General features: G+C 35.4%; 1 protein-coding gene across 4 annotated transcripts in view; it reads left to right on the top strand.

Moving 5' to 3' along the window:
* Positions 1-24,713, top strand: part of SLC29A4 (solute carrier family 29 member 4) — an 838,710-nt gene that overhangs the window by 792,853 nt on the left and 21,144 nt on the right. For 3 of the 4 annotated variants that reach the window (XM_044089483.1, XM_044089482.1, XM_044089485.1), the window contains one exon: positions 1,688-2,246. In XM_044089483.1, coding sequence (XP_043945418.1) covers positions 1,688-1,830 — 143 coding nt within the window. In that variant the 3' untranslated portion in view covers positions 1,831-2,246. Of the gene's footprint in view, positions 1-1,687; positions 2,247-24,713 lie in introns of those variants that run through there. The other variant, XM_044089484.1, reaches the window with a different exon arrangement.

Genomic DNA, 24,713 nt, shown 5'->3' with positions numbered 1-24,713 from the left:
TGGCTTTATACGTCAGGCATAGATCACCTCTGAGTAGGCGGTAAGCAACTGAGTAGAGCTGGAGTTTCTTTAGCCAAACTGCATAGGGCATCTGTTTGAGTCCCTTGATCCTCTTGGTGAGGTAGTTTTGGGGCTTCTCCAGTTGCTGCAGGTGTCAGGTAAGGTACATTCCAAATGGGCCAGTGTATTCAATTATGGGCCTGATGAGTGATGAGTAGAGGGGCACAATGACCTCTCTTGTTCTAGATGTGAACCCTTTCATGATAAGGTGGGCTATATAGAAGGTCGTTCTAACCACTCTGGCAATGTGATTGTCAAAAGAGAGGTTTCTATCTACTTGGGTCCCCAAATCCCTAATTACTTCTTCCATACTTAATGGATTACCACCTATGTGGTAATTTGTGGGCACTTTGTTTTTCCCGAATGGGATGACTATGCACTTTTTGGCATTTAGCTTAAGGCCATGGCTCTCGCACCAGTTATCTGTCTCTGTGAGACCCTTTTGGAGGATGCTTGTGTCAGCCGGAGAGTCGATTATGGCGCCCAGCTTGCAGTCATCTGCGAACCTGGTCAGCCATAGTCCTCCCATATTAGCCTGTACCTCAGAGAAGTATATACCGAACAAGAGAGGTCCCAGGACTGAGCCTTGTGGGACGCCGCTTATAACTGGTTTGGAGTCTGACATGGCACCTGCAATACTGATCATGTGGGTTCTACCCCTGATCCAGTTTGCCACCCATATTGTGACATAGGGGTTAATATTTAAGCTGGTGAACTTATTTATGATGTCCATGACATCACCAGTGTTGGTGGGAAACTAGCAGTGCCCCCATTAAGTAGATTTTTTCACATAAGATCACCCATCTAGGCATCCAGACTGGTTTTAAAGGTTAAACACAGTCAAAAGTAAGAGGGGACTGGCATTATGGTAGTAAAATGAACTGTTACAAGGGAGTATTTGGACAGATATTAGAGTAATACAAAGGAATAAATATCCTGCGGGCAAGAAAGTACATGTAAGGAAACCATAATAGATACCAAATGGGATGGGATCACATGTTTTGATTCAGAGAGATGCATTACTTACATTGTACCCCGAAAATGTAGCTGTACCTTATTCTTTCACAGATACAGGTCAGTTTAAAGTCAGATGTGGTGTGCTGTGCATTTATGCAAACCTCTAAATCTATCTTCATACAATGTCTGACACATTGAGTAGCAAGCAGGCAAAATGCATGAGCCAAACTGGAAATGCAAAACAGAGGGAAGTCAAGTGCTGTGGCGATTTTCTGTTTTCAAAATAAAGATCATCATAAAGTGCCGTGGATTTGTTACTTCTGAATAATACTGTTTATTTAAAAAAAAATGTTATCCCCATGAACTACAGAGAATTTTGAGAGCCAGTGACTCTGAAATGCTTCCTTGTATGTAAGAATTAATTTCACTATACCTTTATGCTTAAACATAGTATTTTAAATGACAGTTTTCTTTTAGGGAAAGGTAACATCTGCAATCAAACGTGCATTATCAGTGACAAATGTGTTAAGGTTGTTTTTTTAGCTTTAAGTCTAAAAAAAAGAAAACAGTCTGACCAAATTCTAGATTCACCTTTTAAGCTCATTATTATGTTTGCTTGCTTGCTGTGGTGTTTCTTAGCATTTATTTTCTTATCTTTTTTTCTTTTCAGGTAACACAATGACAGTTTCTTACATGACTGGACTGACACTGGGTTCTGCCGTTGCCTATTTTGCCTACAGCCTTACTAGTATGTCTAAAACAGTCTGTTTTCACACTGCAACTTTCAATGACAACTTCACTGTGGGGATCTGATCTGGGCAATTCATCTACTGACATTGCTGGTCAAAGTTTGTAATATGCTAATTCTTGCATAGTTGTTGCCAAGGAACCAGTTTCAACAGCAGCACTTATTTAAAACATGTTCAATTGATAAACATTGAAGCCATAACACCAATTCATTTTTTTTTTTACTCAGGGTTTCCATATCTGGCAGTTTTAAACATTATTTTTTCAGTTGAAAAAAGGGCACATTTCAATAACAGACTGATATCTGTTTGGTGGGTAAACATTTCAGAGAAAGATGAATTTCCCTATATTTATTTGATAACAAATGAAAGGAGATGTATAATGTATGCAGATGTATAAAATGCATAGTTTTTAATGTTCCAGTTTAGGAAATAAAAACTATGTAACTGTTTATAAATAAAATGTGGGTAAATGGAATCTGATTATTAGGCAGTCAAGGATTTGTGTGTTGTGATCTCCAGTTCGATTAACATATTTTCTCATCTTCATATTTTCAAAACATACAGTGAATTGTAAATGTATGAAATTTATGTTATTTGTAACATTGCTATAAACAGAGATCACATATCAAGGTATGGTTTTGTACCACCATATCAAGTTTGCTCAGAGAAGTTGGCAGACTCATTGTTAAAGTGTACCTATGGAATTTTCACAGACATACAGACACACACACATACAGACAGACACACACACACACACACACACACACACACACACACACACACACACACACACACACACACACACACACACACACACACGCATGCACTCATACTGTCACTGCATGCATCATTTTATCATTTTTAAGGGAAATTTCTACTTGCCAGTGTAGTTAACCTTTTCCCCAAATTGGATTTTTATGCATACCATTTTAATTAGATGTCATTTAGAGTTCAGAAACCTTTCGGTCCCTTTCACGTTCTTCTTTTCCATTTTATTGGGAACATAGGTCATGAAGTTCCCACCCGTTTTTGTCTGTTTAAATACTATATTGTTTCAGGGAGGAGATTGTATGATTCTGCATAACATATGCCAAACATCTGATTTTACACACTTCTTTGTGTTAGTCACATCACGTAGTCTTACATCCTGAGACTATCTTCATGTGACTGGTGAGACCCAGAAAGCACATATTAATAGTTAAAGTGAAAATAATTTCAATAGTTTGTTTTTGAATAATCTTTGTATGAAAAACAGGGATGAATGCCAATGCAACACTATACAAACATGCTGGAAAGTCCTGTCATTTGCCAATTAAATAAGACAAATTAGTGCTTTTATCATAATTGCAGATAAATTAAGAACAGCCTGAAATACTGCAAGTATAACAATTTTCTTGAAATGACAGGTGTCAATCAGAATGACAGTTTTTGTGTAAAAATGAATGAGCAGAGTTACTACACTATACTGACAAGTTTAACACCTTAGTAAAAGTATGGGGAAAGAACTGCCAGTTGTTTAAAAAGCTGCAAATTTAACTACTAGAACCATACTATTTAGCTAGTTTTATTTTGAAGACGGGTTAAATGCACCATGATAATGTTTGCAGCAGGTTTCTGCTTGTAAAATCAAAGTCATTCAATGAAATTAAAAAAAAAAGAATTCATAAAGCAAAAAGTCAGTGACTCAAGGCACTATAATTAAATGAAGATAAAACATACCTACTTTACTATGTCCAGGATATGTCCTATAAAAGGGATACAAGCCACACTGATGGAGGACAAGAGGGACTCTGATAGAAAACTCACATCAGTATGGCCATTGTGTGGTATAAAAAGTCATAATAAGATGTATTTGGATTCAGATGCATATGCATTAGTGTAGCAGAGAATATCAAGGCACCATTACAGCAAGACAAGATCAAAGAAACGTGCTTTGGAGTTTCAGCATAGATTTTTCCTTTAATCTATGAATGTGAAAGCTAAGTTTTTACCCCTACTGAAGTAATGCATAATTGTATTTAAATAATTATGGGAAGAATGGTCTTTGGAAAGAAAATGAAGACAGGGTCTAGTAAAAATAGTGTAGTAGTTTGTTAATAACGAGGCAGTTACTTGTTCTGTTAAAAGTAAATTATTTTGGAGAAAACGATGCATATTTTTTAACAAATATGCATTATTACATATTCACAGAAGGTCACAAATCTAAAACACTTTTTAGGTATGTGAAAAAAAAATCAAACATTTCATGGCTGCTAAAACTCTTTACCTGCCCAGTTATCTACAGTAGCTCATGTCACCTTTCCTAGCCTGTGCTGCATGTCATTTGGATATATATTTTTGGAAGTACTGTCTTTTCAATGTTAAATGAATAATATTAAGGCAGTAAGAAAGTGAACAATTTCCTATGTTCTTCTTGTATGTATGTTCGGGTGGCTTTAAGAGTAATGTCAACACTTCAGAAATTGTATCCCAGAATCCTTAACATGTATATGTACTTCTATGTCTGTCCGTGCTTGCATGCATGCGTGCATGTGTGTGTCTTGTTATTTTGTGTTTGTGTGTGTACATTTCTGCATATATGTTTGTGTGTGTGTGTGTGTGTGTGTGTGTGTGTGTGTGCATGTTTCCACATAAACATGGAAGTGAATGTGATTATACAATGCCCTTTTAACTTTTTATGGTAACCCAAGTTCCAGAACTGCTTGGTCTTATGTCACCATTTTGACACCACACCTTTATATTTTTAGTGTTTTATGCCTGTTGGTAAGTCTGTGTGCCTTGTTATACTTCCTTTGATTTAGATGGCATTTATCAGGGAGGGTGAGTGAGCAATGTGACTTTCCCTATATATAGTAAACCAAGTAAATATCTTTCTGTGCATTCTTGAGGCAACTAGCAACTGAAATAAGTAATGATAAATAATAATTTCTTGTGACGTCATACTGTGTCATGGCATCACAGGGAGGTAGTAGCAAGTTTGATTTTGGTCAAATGGAGAACATTTCAAAAGCTGGGATTGCATTTTTATGCAGAAAAGAAAGTTTACATGGCATGGGATCTTCAGTTTCAGTAACTAAAAGAATATCACATTAAGAGTTTTCCTGTGTTACTTTCTCTGAAACTCTCAGTCATTGAAGAAGGTTATGATACAACTGGCAGTTTCTGCTTTGGAGTAATCAGCAATGGTCTCAAACTGCCAACTTGGGGTTACCACACACTCACTTGCAAGATCCAAGTGGTTTGATTCCCCAGAAAACTCATGGCACTGGTCCTGCAATTTAGTGTGAGATACTCTTTTTGTTCTGGCTTTCCTTGTTACTGAGAGGGAATTTGTTTATATCAGAAGTAGCTCCTTCAAATTCAGATTTGTTTGTATGCTACAAGCAATGCCTTAGATTAACACAGCACCATTATGTATACATTTAGAAAGACAAGAAAAGTAAGTTTGTTGGACTTAGAAAATGCGAGACATTCAGCACAGTGACTGGGAACATCCAATGTACCAGTCAAAGGGTGTTAATAGAATGCATTATAAATGTCAACATGTTAGGAAAACCTGTACTGAAGGTCATTGTCAGAAATGCCTTCAACATGCTTTGCATTCTTACAAGGACTACCTGAAATGGTAAATGTTTCATAGTAGTTTTCATGAACTATCCAAAACTCTTAAGTGTTCTAAGTAAGGGTTGGCTGGGACCTTGGACTCAAGACAAATGCATAAATTCTATCAGGAAACTTTTAGGTAGCCAAAATTTGTTGTCACCAGAACCAAAATGGACTGCGTTTATTGTATACCTGCTTTTAGTGCATTATGTCTAAAATGGGATGTGCAAGATTTGCTCTACCCTTTCCTGTGTAACAAGGATTACAAATATTAAAATTTTTGCTTGAGAGCACATTCTTTAGCCTGTATTTGCATTTTACAGGCTGTGTAAGGCAGATGCATTGCAAGGCCTCTAATGCTTGTTGACAGGTCTTTGATTAATTCTGATGGATTTTAAAACCAATAATGCCACTTAGTAGAATAGATTTTAGGTTTTAAAGAAATCGTGTGTGTGCCAAACTGTACAACTTGTTGTTGCTCGTCTTCCGGTATTATTTTCTCAGATAACGTTTTTAATAATGTGTAGTATGTAGGGTAGCTTCTTAGCATTATTTCTTCACTTTTGGCATAGCCCTATCTTCAAGAGACTGTTGCATACAACATTTTTACCCTACAGACTACCAGGACTGGATCTCATTCAGAGACTAAATCAGAGCAGAAGCCACCCACTGATCCGTAGTGAATGCACCAATATGGGAATGTCTAATCCTTTTCCTCTTCACTGCTTCTAGTAAAATATGTCCTAATTTAATTATCTGCAAGTCATTTGCGATGTAGACTAGAACGTTGCTGCTAAGAAACTGAATGACCAAGTGAGTCTCAATTTAGAATAAACTTATCGATATGTGCTATGAAGTAAAACTGTTTACTCACATTGGAAGGCTCACTTGTAGTTTTAAGAGGTTCTAATGCTAATTTTCACGAATATGTATCAAAATGTATTTTCAGCTTTCAGAGCATTTATCCATTAAAAGCTTTGCGATTTTTGAGTCAGTATATTATCTTTTAAAGTTACTGTGTTTTCTGACAAGTGTACAAATTATATGAGTTTTTTCATGAAGCTGTAGAGGGAATGAAACTGGATACTGAGACATTTTGAAACTGGGTGTCCAGCACGAAGCTGAACTGTGTCCAGGTCAATGTGAATTAATAATAGAAGAGTCATTAGGCATAATAATAATAATAATAGACAAAAGGGTGGGCAGTCAGTGCAGTTATTACTGCAATCTTAAGAGATCGATGGATGGTCAATGAAGATGACTATTGTAATGGACAGAATTTTATTGGACCAAAGGAGACAGAGAGGGTTATCATGGGCTGGAAGAGAATAAAATATTTGGGGTCATCCAGCCCTTAATCCTGTATTTACTCAGACACAACTAAACATCACTGACAGAAAAGTAGACTAAGGAGATGCACACACTCTGAGACAATTTATATGGAAAGGAAAAGGCAAAAAATGGGGTAGACAAGGATTGAAGCAGGAAAACAGGAGGGAGATGTTTGATTTCCAAAGGTATGCTATGGTGTCCTTTGCTTACAAAAGCTCTATAAACTCAAATAAAAAAGCAACTCTTGGAAGCCCTTGAAGCAATCATACAACTCTCTTCACTAATAGATCTTCTGTTTACTTCACAGAAAGTTATTGCTTGCAACAAAGCCTAGCAAAGCCTCATATCATAGAAAAAATACTTTAACCAGTTATCCCAAACCATTGCAGAATCTCAGAACTGCAACAACTAACAATTCTCCTGTTAAAATCCTATTAAACAGCATAAAAATAACATTTAGTCAACGTGAATCAGCCTAGCAGTAATAATTTTCAGAATCATAATCTGAGTACAGCAAGCACATACCACCATAATAAATGATTGCTCCAGTAGGCTGCCATTTTACTTCATTAACATCTCGCCATAATCTGTAAATTAACCCTCAAATGTTAAGACTGTAAATGCATTCCTAAGTTATCTGTGGAACATGTAACACTTCTTAAAATGGCAGCCAAACCTCTTGGCCATATTTACAACCTGTCTCTTTTTATGAGATACACACCCTTCATTATTAATACATATTTTCATTACACCCCATCTTAATAGACCAAAACATCCACAAGTCTTCCATCAGTAATCACTCTTTGTCCATTACTAAAAATTCTTAGTATATAGCCCAGTCATGGAATTCTGTGAAAAAAGAATATCTCCTAGTCAATAAACAGCATAGCTTTAGAAAATGTTGCAATATTTTAACTGAATTATAGTTTGTAACCAATCACATATTCTATAGTATGGGAAAAGGAAATCTAATACATGCAATATTTCTGGACCTCAAAAGAGCTTTTAGATCAATAATCCTCATACCGCTACAGCCAAAACTTAAAAACTATAAGATTCAGTGGAGTATCTCTTAATCAGCTGATAATTTCATATTTAATAAAACTGTGACAACATTTCCAACTGTGTCTTATAAGAACAAGGAATGTTTACTTCAGATGATCATCAGGGAATTGGTTATTGTTCCTGTCCTTTTATCACAGTTAATTAATGATATCAGATGACTAATACATAAATCATATCAAACTGCTGTATAACCCTTTATGCAATTTGTATTACCATCCTAAAAGGGAACAGATCAAACAAAGGGATTCTGGTTAACCTCCAAAAAGAATATAGCAATATTTCACATGGCACAATAGTAATAAATTATTTATCTTGGCAAAACTGAAGCCATTATTTGCAAAATAACTCAGGGACTAAAAACCAATCCCCAGTAACATTCACAGACCCACTACATATTAGTATGGAGATGATTAGTAAGTACAAATACCTAGGATTTATCTTGATTCTGCCTTTACCTTTAAATTGAGCAAAGAGATCAACACAGGTACACATCTCGTAATAACTAAAATGCAGCTACAGACTGCCACATTTCCTAACTTCTGAATCAAGCAGACCAATCAGCAAAGGTATTCTAATTCCTAAACTGGAATGTATCCTGCCTCTTATAATTTTAGCCTTATCTCAAAATGCTACACTTTATAGGTTTCTTTATAAAATGAGCCAATTTTTGTACTTTTAGAATCCAGGAAGCATTACTGCCTCACACTCCAACAACAAAAAAAAAAAACAAATTGGCTAGCTATCACAACCAGAGCTCCTCTACTACTAAACTCTACTCACCTTCAAATGTCTTCATCTGAACAATTACCCCCTCACATCTACTTTGATTATAGTCTTGTCTTCATATTCATACTGATCAGACAACCTAGACACCCCAAAATTAAATTATTGACCCTTTGGAACTGTATATGGAGAAATGTATTCAATCACTTTATACTTATGAAATCTATTATATGAAACAAATACACCTGAAAACAACTTCACTAGTTTTAAAAATCAATTAAAGCTACATTTTAGAGAGTTTTACAGCTGAGATTATTATAGGGACAATGCTCATGACATTTACTGAAGTAATGAGTAAAAAATATAAAAACAAAACTGAATCAAAGGCTGCAGACCACCAGGTAATTCCTAACATATACAGCTTGTTTCATCCTGTACATGTAAATCTGTTCATATATAACCATATACTTCTTTAACTACTGGTGATATAATAATAGTCTATTAGCTGTTTCTAAACCCACTGATTATATTTTGACCCTGTAATTCAAAACTGTAATAATGTACTAATTCTGTATTGCTTATGGCTCAGGTTATGGCTAGAAAGAGTCAGCCCACCTACTCAGCTAATAAATAGAAAATAAATAGTGAATTACAACTAGAGAAGGTGGGGTGGTAGAATCCTTATTTCACTTATTTCAACTGAAGGGAGTGAATGAGTTTTCCAAGTAAGTATACACAATGTCTGAAAAGGATGGATGTTAAGAGCTTGGGAGCAGCATGATTCTGCGTTGCAGGAGCCATTGAAATTGACAGAAAGGAATAGAGGAAGGAGGGAGGCAAAGATCTGACAGGGAAGTTGAGGAAAAAATGCAGTAGTCTGACAAAGGGACCTCTGTATCAAAAGACTTGGTGGTATCTACAAAACCTTTAAAGTGTTATGGGTAAGATTTGGATGAGAGATGAGCATGGTTGGGATGTGGAAGCCTAAAGAAACAGGTCAAGATTAGATTAGGTTCATAGGTTAATATTAGGCTACTCATTTGGTGGAGTATTTGTACCCCATTCACACAACCTATATCATGAATACCCATTGACATGAATAATTATTACCTAGTTCTGACCCCTTTCAATGAGGACTTGACCTTGAAGCCCTCCCTTATTTAGAGCACATTCATGTGTGTATTAGTACTGACACCCGGCTTAAAAATGTAGAAAGCAGCCCCTCTATACTAAGCTTTTGCTCTTATCACTTCTTTAGACCCTGTGGGAATTCATCATCTTCTTTCGGCTGTTCCCGTTAAGGGTCGCCACAGCAGATCACTTGTTTCCATTTCTTCCTGTCCTCTACATCTTGCTCTGTCACACCAACCACCTGCATGTCCTCTCTCACCACATCCATAAACCTTATCTTAGGCCTTCCTCTTTTCCTGTTACCTGGCAGCTTCATCCTTAGCATCTTTTTCCCAATATACTCAGCATCCCTCCTCAGCACATGTCCAAACCAATGTAATCATGCCTCTCTGGCTTTGTCTCCAAACCTTCCAACCTGGGCTGACCCTCTAATATACTTATTCCTAATCCTGTCCACCCTCATCACACCCAGTGCAAATCTTAACATCTTTAATTCTGCCACATCCAGCTCAAACTCCTGCCTTTTTGTCAATGCCACTGTCTCCAACCCATATAACATAGCTGGTCTCACTACCCTCTTGTAGACCTTCCCTTTCACTCTTACAGGTACTTGTCTGTCACAGATCACTCCTGACACTCTTCTCCACCCACTCCATCCTGCCTGTGCTCTCTTCTTCACCTCTCTTCCACACTCACCGTTACTCTGAACTATTGACCCCAAGTATTTAAACTCATCCACTTTCGCCACCTCTACTCCTTGCATCCTCACCATTCCTCTATCCTCCCTCTCATTCACACACATATATTCTGTCTTAGTCCTGCTGACCTTCATTCCTCTTCTCTCTAGAGCATATCTCCATCTCTCCAGGGTCTCCTCCACCTGTTTCCTACTCTCACTACAGATCACAATGTCATCTGCAAACATCGTAGTCCACGAGGACTCCTGTCTGATCTCGTCTGTCAACCTGTCCATCACCATTGCAAATAAGAAAGGGCTCAGTGCTGATCCATGATGTAACCCCACCTCCACCTTAAACGCATCTGTCACTCCCACCGCAGACCTCACCTCTGTCACACTACCCTCGTCCATATCCTATGGGAATTAATGCAGAATATTCATAATGGTTAAAAAACATTTCACCTCAAGGCGGATTCCCCGAGACCCTCAACCCAAATGTATTGAGGTTCAACTCAATGAAAATAAAACCAGCTGTCAGATGATAGCTTGTTACAGGACCCCCTGAATGATTAGCAAAAATAAAGAAAAGTAATTAAACACTGTGGATAAAATGAAATACACAAACTCTCCATCATCCTAGGAGACAATAACCTACTCGTCAATAAGCTGGGAGACACACATCTCAAATGCAGACTATACCCAAAAATTCTTCACTTTCATAAACAGAAGTTCTTTGGATCAATTAGTTAAAAAGCCCACTAGAGGACAAAATGTTCTTGACCTAGTCGTTACAAATACAGAATCCGTGGTGCACTCTTCCCAAGAAAACACTGTCCACAAATTGTTAACCTCCTATTTCAAAGTCCCTAAACCAGCAGTTGCAATGTCATAGTATTTAGAGACTTCAGGTGTATAAACTTCCTACTGATCTATGATGAAGTCTCAAAGTTCAGGTTTAGCTGTTACTCCATGGGAGTTATAGACACATCAGCCTGATAAGCTTCATCTGTAAAACCATGGAATGGATAATAGCAGCCCTGATAAACTATTATATAAAACATTTTATTAAACTTTACCCCCAATACTTTGACTTTGTTAAGGGTAGAGTCTGTGTAATGAATCTGGTGAATATTTTGAGAGGGTAACTCAAGATTTGGACAGTGGTCGTATTGCTCATACAGCATACCTAGAAGTTACCATGGCATTTGTGAGCTGTGGAGTTAGCCAAGCGGACATTTTTCATAGGTGGTAGGAATGTACAGTGGTGAAAGTACTTTAGGGGAAAAGCTACGGTATGCAAAAAAATTATCAAAATGAAGTGGAATGAAAATGGCGGATTTGTCTGCTTAGAATGAAGTGAGTGGAGGGGATAGGGTCAAAAGGGGAGAGTCAAACTGATGTTTACTGAGGTTTGGGTAAAAATAAAGGAATTCATACTGTGGAAAGAAACAGGTCAGACAGAACAGAGAAAAGGAAAGGAGACTGGGTACAAAAGCTTAGAAAAAACATTAGGATGGGGATGTGTACAAGAAAAAAAGAGCTGTCTTTATAATTCAGTGCAGCAATGATTTACTTGATAGAGAATTTCTGGACTGGGCCTTGTGAATTTTATAAAATTTTTATAATGCAAACATAATGAAATATGAGTCCAGTGAGTCACTTTCTGAACAGTATATTTTTATACATTTTGGAGCTATTGCTATTTATTTAAGTTTCTACTTACTTCTCAGCAAAAAACTTGAATTTTGCCTTCCAGAAAACCAAGTAATACTCTTGTTACCCCTAACCCCCACCGCCCATTTTTTTCAGAGGCTGCACAACAAAACAGGACTTATGCAAGAATATACTCATGACGGATCTGCATAAATATTAAGTGCTGGAGTCGACAAAAAGAGCCAATACTCTTTAACTGCATGCAGTAAAACATGTTTGCATTGATACTTTGCTTAGTCTTTTAATCTTTAAAGCTGTGAAAGAATTATTTCACAGAGCTCACATATTTAAATGCTATCCAAAGAAAACTTTCACTAGTTCTAATCAAAATTTATCTGGATCTTAATAACAAAGTTATTCTGCAATGCCTAGTACCATGTGACTCATACAACCCTACAACCTAACTCTCAAATTATACTCCAGTTTTAGTGAAGTGGTTATAAATCTTGAACAATCACAATTAGTCCTATGATGTGAACTGTCAAAGGTTATTTGTTTATGTATAACTTAATGTGTTTAGAGGATCTATATACAAAAAATAAAACGGTCATGCTGCAGAAGTCTTTGGGAGCACACTAATCATAGTCTACCACAGAACAGTAAACTATGTAGTCTCCTGAAATGAGAGCCATTGCAGAAAAAAAAGGCAACTAACCACTGTGGCCTTAGTTCAAGAACATTGGAGTGAGGCCTGACATAGAGCTTCAGAAGCATCAGAAATGGTTAACCTTAATTAGTGATTCCAAATGAGGACTCTGAACAGAACTGACATGAGTAATTAATTTGGGACTATGGCATGCTGTGCTAAGTTGCAAGGTGGCTTAGTGCAATCCTTTCTTGCAGACATGGTCAGTGCGTATAGGAAGCTATGTGATGTGGTGACATCAGGCTTAGGATCTTGGTCACTCTGAAGCCCATTCTGTAACTGAGAAGGTTACTTAAGTTATTTTATTAGTCAGGAATAAAAATACTGTCAATTGGCCAAACATATTGCAGATCAGCTAAGGTTTCTGTGGCAGTGCAGTAGTGTAATGTCTTGTGTACTACATGTGCTAAATATCTGGTCACCACATGGAATCTTAGGGTGCAACAAAGGACAATTGATACACTATATCTGAATTTCGTTTTACCTTCATGTGTGCGTATTGTACAAGGGTGAATAGCAATCCTCTGAAAGGTAGTTTGCAAAGTTTGCAAATGCTGAATGGAAAAAGGATCAAATGTGCAATGAGTGAATGCACACTGACATTCACTCATTGCACATTTGGCATTTTGGGTGAATTGCACTATAGTTGGGATCGGGAAATGGTACCTTTCCCCACTGTAGTGCAATCTCTGAGTTAGAATATTAAAGTAGGGGGGGGTGTGGGGGCACAGCCCCCCACATGGGGGGTGCAGGGTGGCTTGCCCCCCTGCTTTAAACCTTATTAATTTTTTTTCAGCATTAATGTTCAAAAATCAGCGAATCTGCTTTTTGATTTGCTGATTTTTGAACATTTCAAACTGTCACTGTTTTCACTTTCGTGGTTACGATTCACTCATATGAGCAATTGCACCACTGTGATTTGGCTTTGTAAAGGTAAACCCTGAATTTCATTTCTCTGAATCACTAGGGTGCTATGTGCAAACATTTTAAACTGATTGCAGGCTGTTTGTACTGAGCTCCAAGAGATTACTGACTCACTCTCAGCCATGATACTTAGCCATAAATATGGATACCTTGAAGCTAAGTGTAAGGTTTTCTGAATCTTGATCCATATAACTAGGTGAAATAAATGAATAAAAAAACAACAAAACAGATAAACTTTTTTGTCATTCTGTTGTCTGAATAAAAATAAGCTTACTCACTTTCTTTTTCCTTAGTTTGTAAGATTTCTAGGGAATGGTATTACTAGAGCTGCTGTCTAAATGATAGATGCACATTCCTGCGTCAGTTCCATTCACAGTTTATTTTACCAGACTCTAAGGTTGTGATAAAATAAGCCAAGGCATGATGAGACTGAAGTGTAATGTATTTTTATCCCTGTGGCTCAAAAAACAGACAGCTGTAACATATGTTGCCTTAAAGTGATATATTTTACTATGTATACATTTAAAGTTAAGATTTGGTATACAGTGAAACTGTATCTTATTCGGTGAAATGGCTTATTCTACTGGGCAATTATAAGTTAACAACTTACCAGTATAAATGTTTACTCTTCGGAAATGCTGATATGTGTTGCTTGTTCTTCACTTTTTGAGAAAGGTCATGCAGATATGGCTCTCATCTGTTCGCACACCTCCTAGGAATGTGCTGTCACATGATTCCGTGTTTTGTGTGCACAAACATTGGGGTTCCCTGACATAGCAGTCAATCTCACTTCTCTGCATTAAAACATGAGTAGTTTGTGGCAAGTGCTGAGAATGAATGCTCTGAGCTAACTGCCTCATGTAGTCCAGGATACAGAGTTTGATTGTTTCCATCTCTGTTTGCCAACTGTGTGACTGAGCAAGTTACTTTTCCACACCTGGTCTGGTTCTGGGTCACCCTGTGAAGGGATGTTTGTGTCCATTGGGCTTACCATATTAATAAATGCATAAAGTAAAAGTCCCCTTCCTGTCTTACTGCCTGATGATATGAGTCCATTCCCAGGCCCATATGGTCAGCACAACTGAAGATCACCAGTATCCCCTACCATTGAGATGACCTGTTGGCAGAAAGGTATTCCTTGTCCCTTGCCTTTGATGTATGTATGCCCTTCTTAGCGCATGCACAGACTTGGCCATCTCTGTGGGTTGGCACTAACAGTAGCTGTAAAAATTGACCTTTTTACATTGATATTATTTAAATTTGTTTCAGTATAACAACATTATTAATAGATTATTCTTAGCCAGACATTGTAAAAAAAAGGAGTCCATAATTGTCTATATAGCTCTCCTTTCTCAGTGGAGTGCACAACTGTAATTTATAAGATTAATATTAGGTATATAGTTTTTGATTTTTCAAAGACTTTTGTGTGCTGCCAGCCTTTGGTTCACAGGGCATGTAACTAAGGCCAGTTAGGGACAAAATGGGGCCCTGGGGCAGAAGAGTTGTAGCTAAGTCAACTGCATCCCTAGGCATTCTCACACCTGGTAACCCCCTACACACACATACATTGAAGCAAATCATTTACTAGCCATGATCTGAACTGCAGCTTCTTATAGACCCAAGCAGACTACCAAGAAAAACAATCACACCAATGGCTTTGTCGAATGACTAGCAACTTTTCTATACTGCCAATCCTGCCACTTAACAGCTTGCAGCTGGGGGTAATTGCCACCTTTGCCCTACCCTAGATACAGCTTTGTTGGGCAGAAATCAAAGTAGGACCATCGTCTAGAATACTGTGCAGGCAGCACAGTGTCATTTCATGGGTAGAAGAAAACAGCTCTTAAAGTATGTGTCTGAGTATCTGTAACATTTATTGATCCAAATGTTAAACAGATGGAACTGAAACCAGAAACTGAAACTGAGTTGTATACAGCAAGTTATTTTAATAACTTCTAACAAGTAGTAACCTTAACAACTATAAATACAACATGCACCTGAATTCATGTATTATTCTAACACAAACCTGTAGTGGTCATAAACATACAAGGCGAGTACTGCTTCATTTACAATTATGGCAATTTTTTTTAGTAAAGTGGTCATCGTCAGTGGGTACAGCTTCAAATATAATTATGAAAATGTTTTGTAATAAAGTGGTCATCATCAGACACAATCCAGTATGTAGTAACATTATTTTTTATTTTTTATTTTTATTTATTTATTTAACATTTGTTGACCGGGATAGTCCGACTAGGTTCAACAGAGCCTGTTTTCAGCGGAGGCCCGGGGAGAAATAACTCCCTTATCCTTTAGTTAAGAAATAATTATTAGCTATTTCAACAGCTTTTTGATATCCTGTCATGGTCGGATGTTGTATATTAATTTCTTTGCTACAAACAGAGTATTGGTCTTTATGTAGTATGTCACTATGGTTGGCATAAAGAGTTAGCAGGGGAAAATTTATAGTGCAGTAATCAAGGAGGGGAGTGGAGTTTGGGAGTAAAGGCAGCTTTTTGATAGGGGCAAGGACTCTTTCACACCAATTTTTTTATGTTCTACATTTTCACCATAGTTCCTTGGCAACTGCATAAATGGTGGTGACCTTTAGCCTCAGCAGTCAGAAGAATTTATAATTTGTTATCCTTTAGTTAAAAAAATCCCAGTATTGCCATAAATTAAAATATTTTTGAACAACAATAAACTTTAGAAAATTGTCATGCTAGATATTAATGATGTACTAAATGGGAGCAGATTGCATTCTGAGAATTAATCTTACATTAATGGAATCAGAAGCATTAATAATTAATGTCAAGTAACAATACAGTTAGTAGTGGCTAAGATTTTTATCTGTTGCAGTAATAAACTATGACATAATAAACAATGTGCATCTGTGCATACTTGTTAAAATGATTACATTGCCATTATTTCATAATACGATAATTACTGACCTAAAGTTTTTATCTCTATGAATTTCAAATTAATGGTTGAAGACTATGTTAAAATGTATTATTGATGTTGATGGGGTACAATTTTGGAAGAAAGCCAATGAATTTATTCAGTTTCTGAAATTGATGTGCACATAATTCAACACCTATCACAATGCCTGTGTAAAACAAAGTTAGTAGCTTTTGGAGTGCACCTTTCCATTTTGTCAGATCTGTAGGGGGGGGGGGGTGGCAAGCAGATTTAAGCTACATCATGTGGGACTTTGTAGTAGAAAAAGAATTTGGGACGCGTTATTTACCATAAGGAACATTATTTATTAAATATCCCATTAAAGAAAAATTATAAAAGTCAAAATATAATAAGCCTTGGGAACCTTGAATACATATTGTATCACCAGTTGTTATCCCATGGAAAATCTCTCCTCTAAAGACTGGTCTACATTTTGCCAGTAAACAGGTTCAAGCCATTAATGTCTCATGAATTTGAATATGTGTTATATTACATGAAACCATGAAGGAAAACATAGGCAAAGTAAAAAAGCAGATGCATAAAATCTTTTAAATCTGTCATGTCTTTATTATTTGAGGTCAACATATGAACATGAAAGATCAGCTTGGTAATCAGTTAAGTGATCTGTTATTTATTTAGACTTCACTTTGAGGAAGAATGCATACTATGCATTGTACAGAGTACTCTGTATAATAACTTAAGCAAATTCAGGGGATGGCAATATGACAGACGTTTGATACATGCATGATCGATGTGCAGAAGTGAGCACACAAAGTATTGCTCCTCTGCACTCCCACACAGCTCTTGCACCCTATTTAATTTGCCCCTACAGTGTTGATCATGATGTTTACTTTTTCATTCCTGTAGCATTACCTGTGTAGGATGCCTAGTGCCATTTAAGCTTACTGGAGTTGAAAGGCAGACAACTCAGTGCTTTTGTTACAGCATAACTTAATCATAGGACTGAATTTGTGATATTCCATGCCATGATTAAGCAGTTTAACTTAACTGAACAAGTAAGGCAAAGACCTGAAGGCTAAAGTATGAGTTGAAGTTGGAAGAATTTATTAGGGCTAATAATAAAGCCTAAATATATGATGGAAATGTCTAGAACAAGTATAACACTTTTTTTTCTTTTTCAACATTTTTTGCTTGGGGACTGTATCTGATTTTATTAATGTTCCATCTCTACTGCCCTAGAGTCCAAAACCAAAACTAGTGTGTCCAAAGTGCAGAACATGGTTAAAGTTAATGCATCTGTTAGTCAAGATGCCCTAAATGGCTTTTGTGTTACTAATATATTTATTCCAGAGGAATCTGTTTACAAACTTCATTCCAGTGATTTGGAAGTAAGCAATTGTGGTCTGTAGTCATAAGGGTTAAATCTAATAATTTTGATAATTTTAGATCTAATAGTTTAATGTCTACAACTGGGAAATGCTTTGAAAGAACTTTCCTGGACCTATTAGCTTATGATTTGTTATCAGATTCAAACATTGCAGATCATCTGTTTATACAGGGGATTTATGCTTCAGTAATTTGTTAAACTTCTATATGAATGTAATGTATGTAGCTGATTCTGCAATTTTGGTGGATTCAACATACGTGAATCTTGAAAGACATTCAACTCAGTTCCACACAAACTTATAATAAACAACCTTTTCTGAACATGGGCATTAACAGATTTATCACATGCTACATCCAGAAGTGGTTGTTATTCCAAAAATGTTAATATAAAAATTAAAATTAATTTTCTTCAGCTAAAGTGGATAATAAGAGGATACACTGGGCTGTCTTTTGGTTCCCTTATTTTTTAATGCAATTGAGTTTACCTTACTTGCTCCTGCTGGTATGTGGACAAATATGTTTTTAAATGACCCAAAGGTGAGATACCTAATCACTTAACACACAAGGTGCCATAAAACCACAACATGATATGGATTGTTTATACTTGCAGGCATAGCTAGTAGCATATTGCTTAAGACTAGCAAATATACTGTGTTACGTTATGACACAAATAACAAGGAAAATCCATATTTAGTAAACAAGCAAATTATCCCTGACATTTGACATTTGACTTAAGTTTCTTGGTAAAAAAAAATCTGTGGATTTACCAACAATGCTAACAGTATAATGGGAGAATGCTTTTTAGCTATGAAAGATATACTATAAAGTATCACTTTAAAAATTATTATAGGATCATAGGATTATAGGAGATTACTAGGCTATTGACCCAGAGGTCATTTCAAGCCTAGCCGTTTCATCCCAATGTAATGCCATAAAAATGTTAGTTAATACCCAAGACTGCATTCAGTAATGACTGCCCATGTCCAGGAGGGTTGTGTGTGATATTCCAGTAAGAATTTACAGTGCCCCATCCACTCTTCCAGGTACCTTTTGAACAGTGTCATAGAGGTGTTCTGCTTCACATGAATAGGTAGCCTATTCCAAAGATGCGTCAGTTGCTGGGAGATAAATCTGTCCCTCCAACATGTCCTAGTTAAGTTGCAGGCCATATTTAGGTTCTTGGAATAGGTGGCCCTAGTCCTATTTGATTTACAGATATCAAGCAAGTTCATTAGGTTTGGATCTGAGATGGCTCTGAATGCCAGGCACAAGTCTCCCCTAAGAAGTCTATGTGATACAGAGTAAAGTGACAGAGACTTTAGTTGGTCTGTGTACGACATGTGCTGGAATCTCTTGATCTTCATTGTTGGAAACCTCTGAGGTGTGTCCAGTTACTGCAAGTGCTTTGTATGGTACATGCTGAATGAGGCATTATAATCAATTATGGGATGGATTAGTGTCAAGTATAGAGGGGTTATAACCTCATTTGCTCTCAAGGCAATGCCTTTACTAATCAAGTGTGCTATGTAGAAAGTCTCCCTTACTACAGTAGACACATGGTAGTCAAAGTTAAGGTTGTGGTCAACTTCTGAACCAAAGTCCCTTATAACTTTGTGCATACTTAGGGTATTGTTGTTGATTTGATAGTGTGAAGGGACATTGTTTGTGCCAAAGGGAATAATGATGCATTTCTTTGCATTCAGTTTGAGACTGTGACTCAGACACTAGTCATTGCTCTGTGTAAGATCATCCTGGAATATACTGACATCATTTGGGTATTCAATAATTGCACCCAGTTTGCAGTTATTAGCAAACTTGGTCAGCCACAACCCTTTAGTTTTGACTTGAACTTCTGAGAAGTATATACCAAGCAGTAGGGGACCCAGCTCTGATCCCTGTAGCTCCCCACTGGTAACAGGTGTGTTGGTTGATGTGGAGTTGCCCACTTTGATAGTATGTGTTCGGTTTATGAGCCAGTTAGCAATCCATCTTACAACAAAGGGGTTTACATTCACTTTGCTAAGTTTATCAGTAATGTCTGAATGTGGGATTGTATTAAAAGCCTTTGCCATGTCAGGGTATGCTGTGTGCACAGATTTGCCCTCATCAATGGCCCTGGTCACATTTTCAAAAACATCCACAAGATTTATCAGGCAGGATCTGCCATTGATGAAGCTGAATTGAGTAGGATCCAGGGTTTGGAGGTCACCTATGTCTTTATTTATGAGGTCCATAATGATACATTCCATGGCCTTACAGATGAGGCTGGTCAGGTGAGGTCTGTAATTCCCTGTGTCTGTTGCTAGGCCATCTTTGTGGAGGGGAATAACTGTATATGTTAAGCTTGTATAAGAACTTATTTATCTCCTATACTGAGTATGTTAGCTTGTTCTGTCACTGCAGTGTTGGGCATATGATAAGACTACAGCATTATTGAATTTTAAACAAACAGAAATGATAACATTTCATTTAAGTGGAACTGTTTCACATAAAAAAGAAATAAAAACAAGTAGTAAATTAAACACTTGAAACAACTATTTACAAAGGTGTCTACTAAATAAAAATACTCTAAGAAATGCTGAAATTATCTGCAATTCTAAAAAAATATTGTTTACTCAAAAGTTCTTTCAAAGCTTTCCAAGCATTGTATGAAGAAGTGATTCTTGTGGTTCTTGATTTAATGGTGACAAGTTCCAGGTAACAAAGTTCAGTTACAATGTTCAAATATTTGTTGAAAGAGGGAGTAGGTTCATTCTTCCAGTTTCTTGTTATTACTTTCCTCGCAATTAGATAGTATGTTCAACAGAACTGGGTATTTCAGTCTTGTAACACATTCAGAGATTGGAGCATTAAAAAGATGTAAAAAGTATTAATCTCCATCCAATATGTTTCCAATCAGTTTTAATATCTAACTTACATCTCCAGCAAACCAACTTGCTTTTGGAAATTAATTGTATCCCATGTGTTGTAAAAAATGACATATGTAAACATTTCGATGAGAATAGTATTCATTTAAGTGAACGTGTCATTTGTTTAGATGATGTTAAAATTGTTTTTTTTTTTTATCTTCATCATTAGAGGAGTTATTGTTTATGAGTTTAAAGTAATTGTAATAGCTTTCTTTATTATATTTTAATTATTTTTTGATAGAAGACCTTTACCAGATAGTTTCTGTTCTATCATACTAATTAAAAGTTAAGTTAAATTAGGGATAGAATTCCTCACTGAAGGTTGTATAACTTCAATTTTATGTTCAATAAAGTGTGTACAATACTGCACTTGCAACCATAAGTCATCCTTCATGTCAAACTTGTTAATTATCGATTGGGCAGAGTACAAATTCTCTTTATTCATTAACTGAAACTAATATATCAAAATACGTTCTTTGAAAGTATACATTACACATATACTTAAAATAGAATATTATTTTGGGTATACACTGCTGGAAAAATAAGGAATAACCATGCTTTATACATTGGATTTCTGTGAATAAAATTTCTCAGAGCATTCACTATAATAGTAATGTTGCTAGAGTTAATTATTTCATTAGGATTGTTTATGAAGTATTCTTTTAAGAACCAGAGCAAAGAATTATTTAGATTTAAATAATAATTAGAATGTTTAGTGGAGTTAGAGTGTATCCAAAAGTTTCCTTGGAAGACCTTCCATTTAGCAGTACAGTTACTATTTGACCAAAGAGCTACTGTTTTAATAACATATGATAGACAGTATACTTCTTAATTATAATAACCCAATACCTCCAAAGAACCACTCTCTAAGGTGATGATGTAAAGCTATTCTAGACTTATTAGGATACCATAAAAATTTTAATAGAATTAAACACTTTTATAAATATTTTAGGAGGGAGTAAGGCTAATGATTGCATAATATATAGAATTTTTGGTAAGATAATCATTTTAATTATGGTGAGGCTGTCCTCCATAGTACAAAAATAGTACAAAAATATTTGCTCCACTTATTAATGAGATTGTAGAAATTAAACTACTACTGTAATTTATGGCTATTATTTCATTTATACTTTCATCAATATTTATTTTCAGGTAGTTTAACTTTTTTCCCAGACTACATATTTATTGAATCTTTTTCTCTGTTATTAGTGTTATGATGTATAGGAAAGATTTTTGTTTTAATTTCATTAAAAGAAAGTCCAGGGTTCTTTTGAAAAAAATCAGTTAAAATAAAGAGAGCTGAAAGCAAATTATTACATGCTTTCAATGTCAGAAGAATATCATCTACAAATAATTGAGGTTTGGAAGTTAGATTCTTATCTATCTGTATACGTTTAATGTCTGAGCATGATCTTATCAAATTAGCACATGGCTCTATAACTAAAGTAAACAGGAAAAGGTGAAAATGGGCATCCTCACTTGGTTCTTTAGATATCTTAATTCTGAAGTGAGTAAACCTATTTTTACATACACATAAGAATTGAAATAGAGAATAATAATAAGGTGCATAAATTTTATTCTATTTGCAAAGTCAATTAATGTCAACATTCTTATGATATTGACATAGGGGATTCTATTTAAAATAAAACAATTGGGTTGTCATCTATCAAGGGTGGAAGAAATTGTTTTAATCTAGCTGCATGAATGGACATAAATAATTTATAGCTCTGTTTAATAGAGAAATTGGCCTATAATATGAACATTTTACAGAATCTTTATCTGATTTTAAAATTGGGGAAATAAGGATGCACTTCCAGGAGGGAGGAACATTTTCTAAATGTTGTACTATCTTGAAAACTTCAATCAACATATCCAAAGCTTCTTTTGATGTTAATTTCTACAGTTCAGGAATAATGCTATAATTTCTATGAGCCTTATTTGGCTTTAACCTTAAGCTTATCTATCCTATTTATTACATCATTTGATATGTAAACTCTATCAATTCTAGCTTGAGTACCTTGTCTGTGTGAGTATTGAGTAGAAAGAGTGAGTCTTGGTCTGAGAAGTCGTGTATATCTTTAAGTTGAAATAAATCAGTACATTTTATTAATTCCTTAGAAAGTGCTGATATTCTTTTTTTCTAGTGGTATCAGATGCTTCATCTTTTAAAATACAATTAAAGTCTCCTGCTGTTATAGTACTGCCTCTTGTGATATGAGCAATTTGATCTAGATGCTGTTTAACAGTCCCAACTCCTATTCCAGGAAACCAATGTATATATATATATGTATGTATTAATAAGGATATAGAATTGTATATTAATTTCTAATGTTACTGAGCACAGTAAACCTTTATCATCTTTATAAGAGCTAACTATCTTAGGTGTAGGTGGGTCTATATTAGATAATCAAACTTTCAAAAGTGTGACTGTCATATAGTCGACACCATATGATCAAACTTTTAAAAGTTTAAATATCTAATTTAAAAAACTATACAAATAACTTACCTGAACATTTTAAGCAGGGGGAAAGCCCCCCTGCACCCCCCACATGGGAGGGCTATGCCCCCACACCCTCTGCCTTTTAAATATACCAACTCTGAGATCACACTACAGTGCAGAAAAGGAAAATCTTCCCATTCTGCACTGCACTGAGATCTCCGTTAAAACATTCAAACTTTCAAAAATGTGATAATATGGTGTTGACCATATGACAGTCAAACTTTTGAAAGTTTGATTATCGAATATAGACCCAGGTATAAGTATAGTACTTTTCCATAGGGTTACCACCCCTCTTTTTTCTGATTATGTTGAGAATTAGAAAGTACTGAACATGTTTTAGTGTTGAGCCTATTAATGTCAGTTTGCAATAAATGAGTCTCTCAAAAAAAAAAAAAAAAAAAAAAATGTTTAGGTTGTTTAAAACCATTGGTGTTTAAAGATATGCATTTAAAGCTAGACATACATTTAAAGTAATAGTTCTATATAAAAAAATGTTCATGAATTCCATATAGTGAGTATAGGTTTTAGTCAGTCAGTTCATCCAAAATATAAAATAAAAAAAATAAATAATAAAAATAATAAAATAAAAACAAAAAAATAAAAAAAACAATAAAAGACACCCAAAATTAAAGAAAAATTTTTCTTTATAAACATATATATACAAAAACAACCATTTAATACAAAACTCCTAAAACTCTTGAATAATAAAACTTTCCAAACATATCCACCCATCCAAAAAAAAAAAAAAAAAAGTAAACATCTAGCATCCTCTCTGCTATGTTTACCATAATAATATTCTTTACAACAAGAAAAGACAAGATAGTAATTAAAAGGCTCCCATATCAATTCCTAAATTTTAAAAATGTTAACAAATAATTAAATTTTGCGATTATTTAACATAAATAGTAGTATAGTGGATCTTAAATAATGCAATAAGAGAAATAAACTGTTATAAAACATCTAAATATACAGCTAAAGCATATTTATTACAAATCCAGTGGAAAGATTATATAATTAAGAATCTGTTATATAATAGTGTATTAACCTGCATAAGTATTTTTCAGAATCAAAACAGTTTTAGTTTTTAACCAGTATATAAAAAAAATGCTACTCCCTCTTTCATCTCCTTGACCATTTCTTTTATGAAAGTCAAACTTGTATTCACTTTAAAGTATCACATTGAGGAGAACATATCCAGTTCAAGTTATTATTTTTTTAATATTTATGTGTAAGAACTGTAACTGTAACTGTAGAATCACAGAGTCTAGAATAACAGAATTTCAATTAAGGAAACATAACTCAATGTAATATAACAACTAATAAACTGGATGAATCAAAGTAATAGACAGATGTCATTTGTGTAATGATAGGTAGCTCCTGTGTCATGTATCTTAATACATCAATATGTAGTGAAAAAAAT

This window comes from Protopterus annectens, chromosome 12.part0 (genome assembly GCF_019279795.1).
Source record: "Protopterus annectens isolate FY-2018-M chromosome 12.part0, PAN1.0, whole genome shotgun sequence".
Lineage (NCBI taxonomy): Eukaryota > Metazoa > Chordata > Ceratodontiformes > Protopteridae > Protopterus > Protopterus annectens.
Note: the sequence above shows the minus strand (reverse complement) of the source record. Positions and strands in the feature narration are given on the sequence as shown.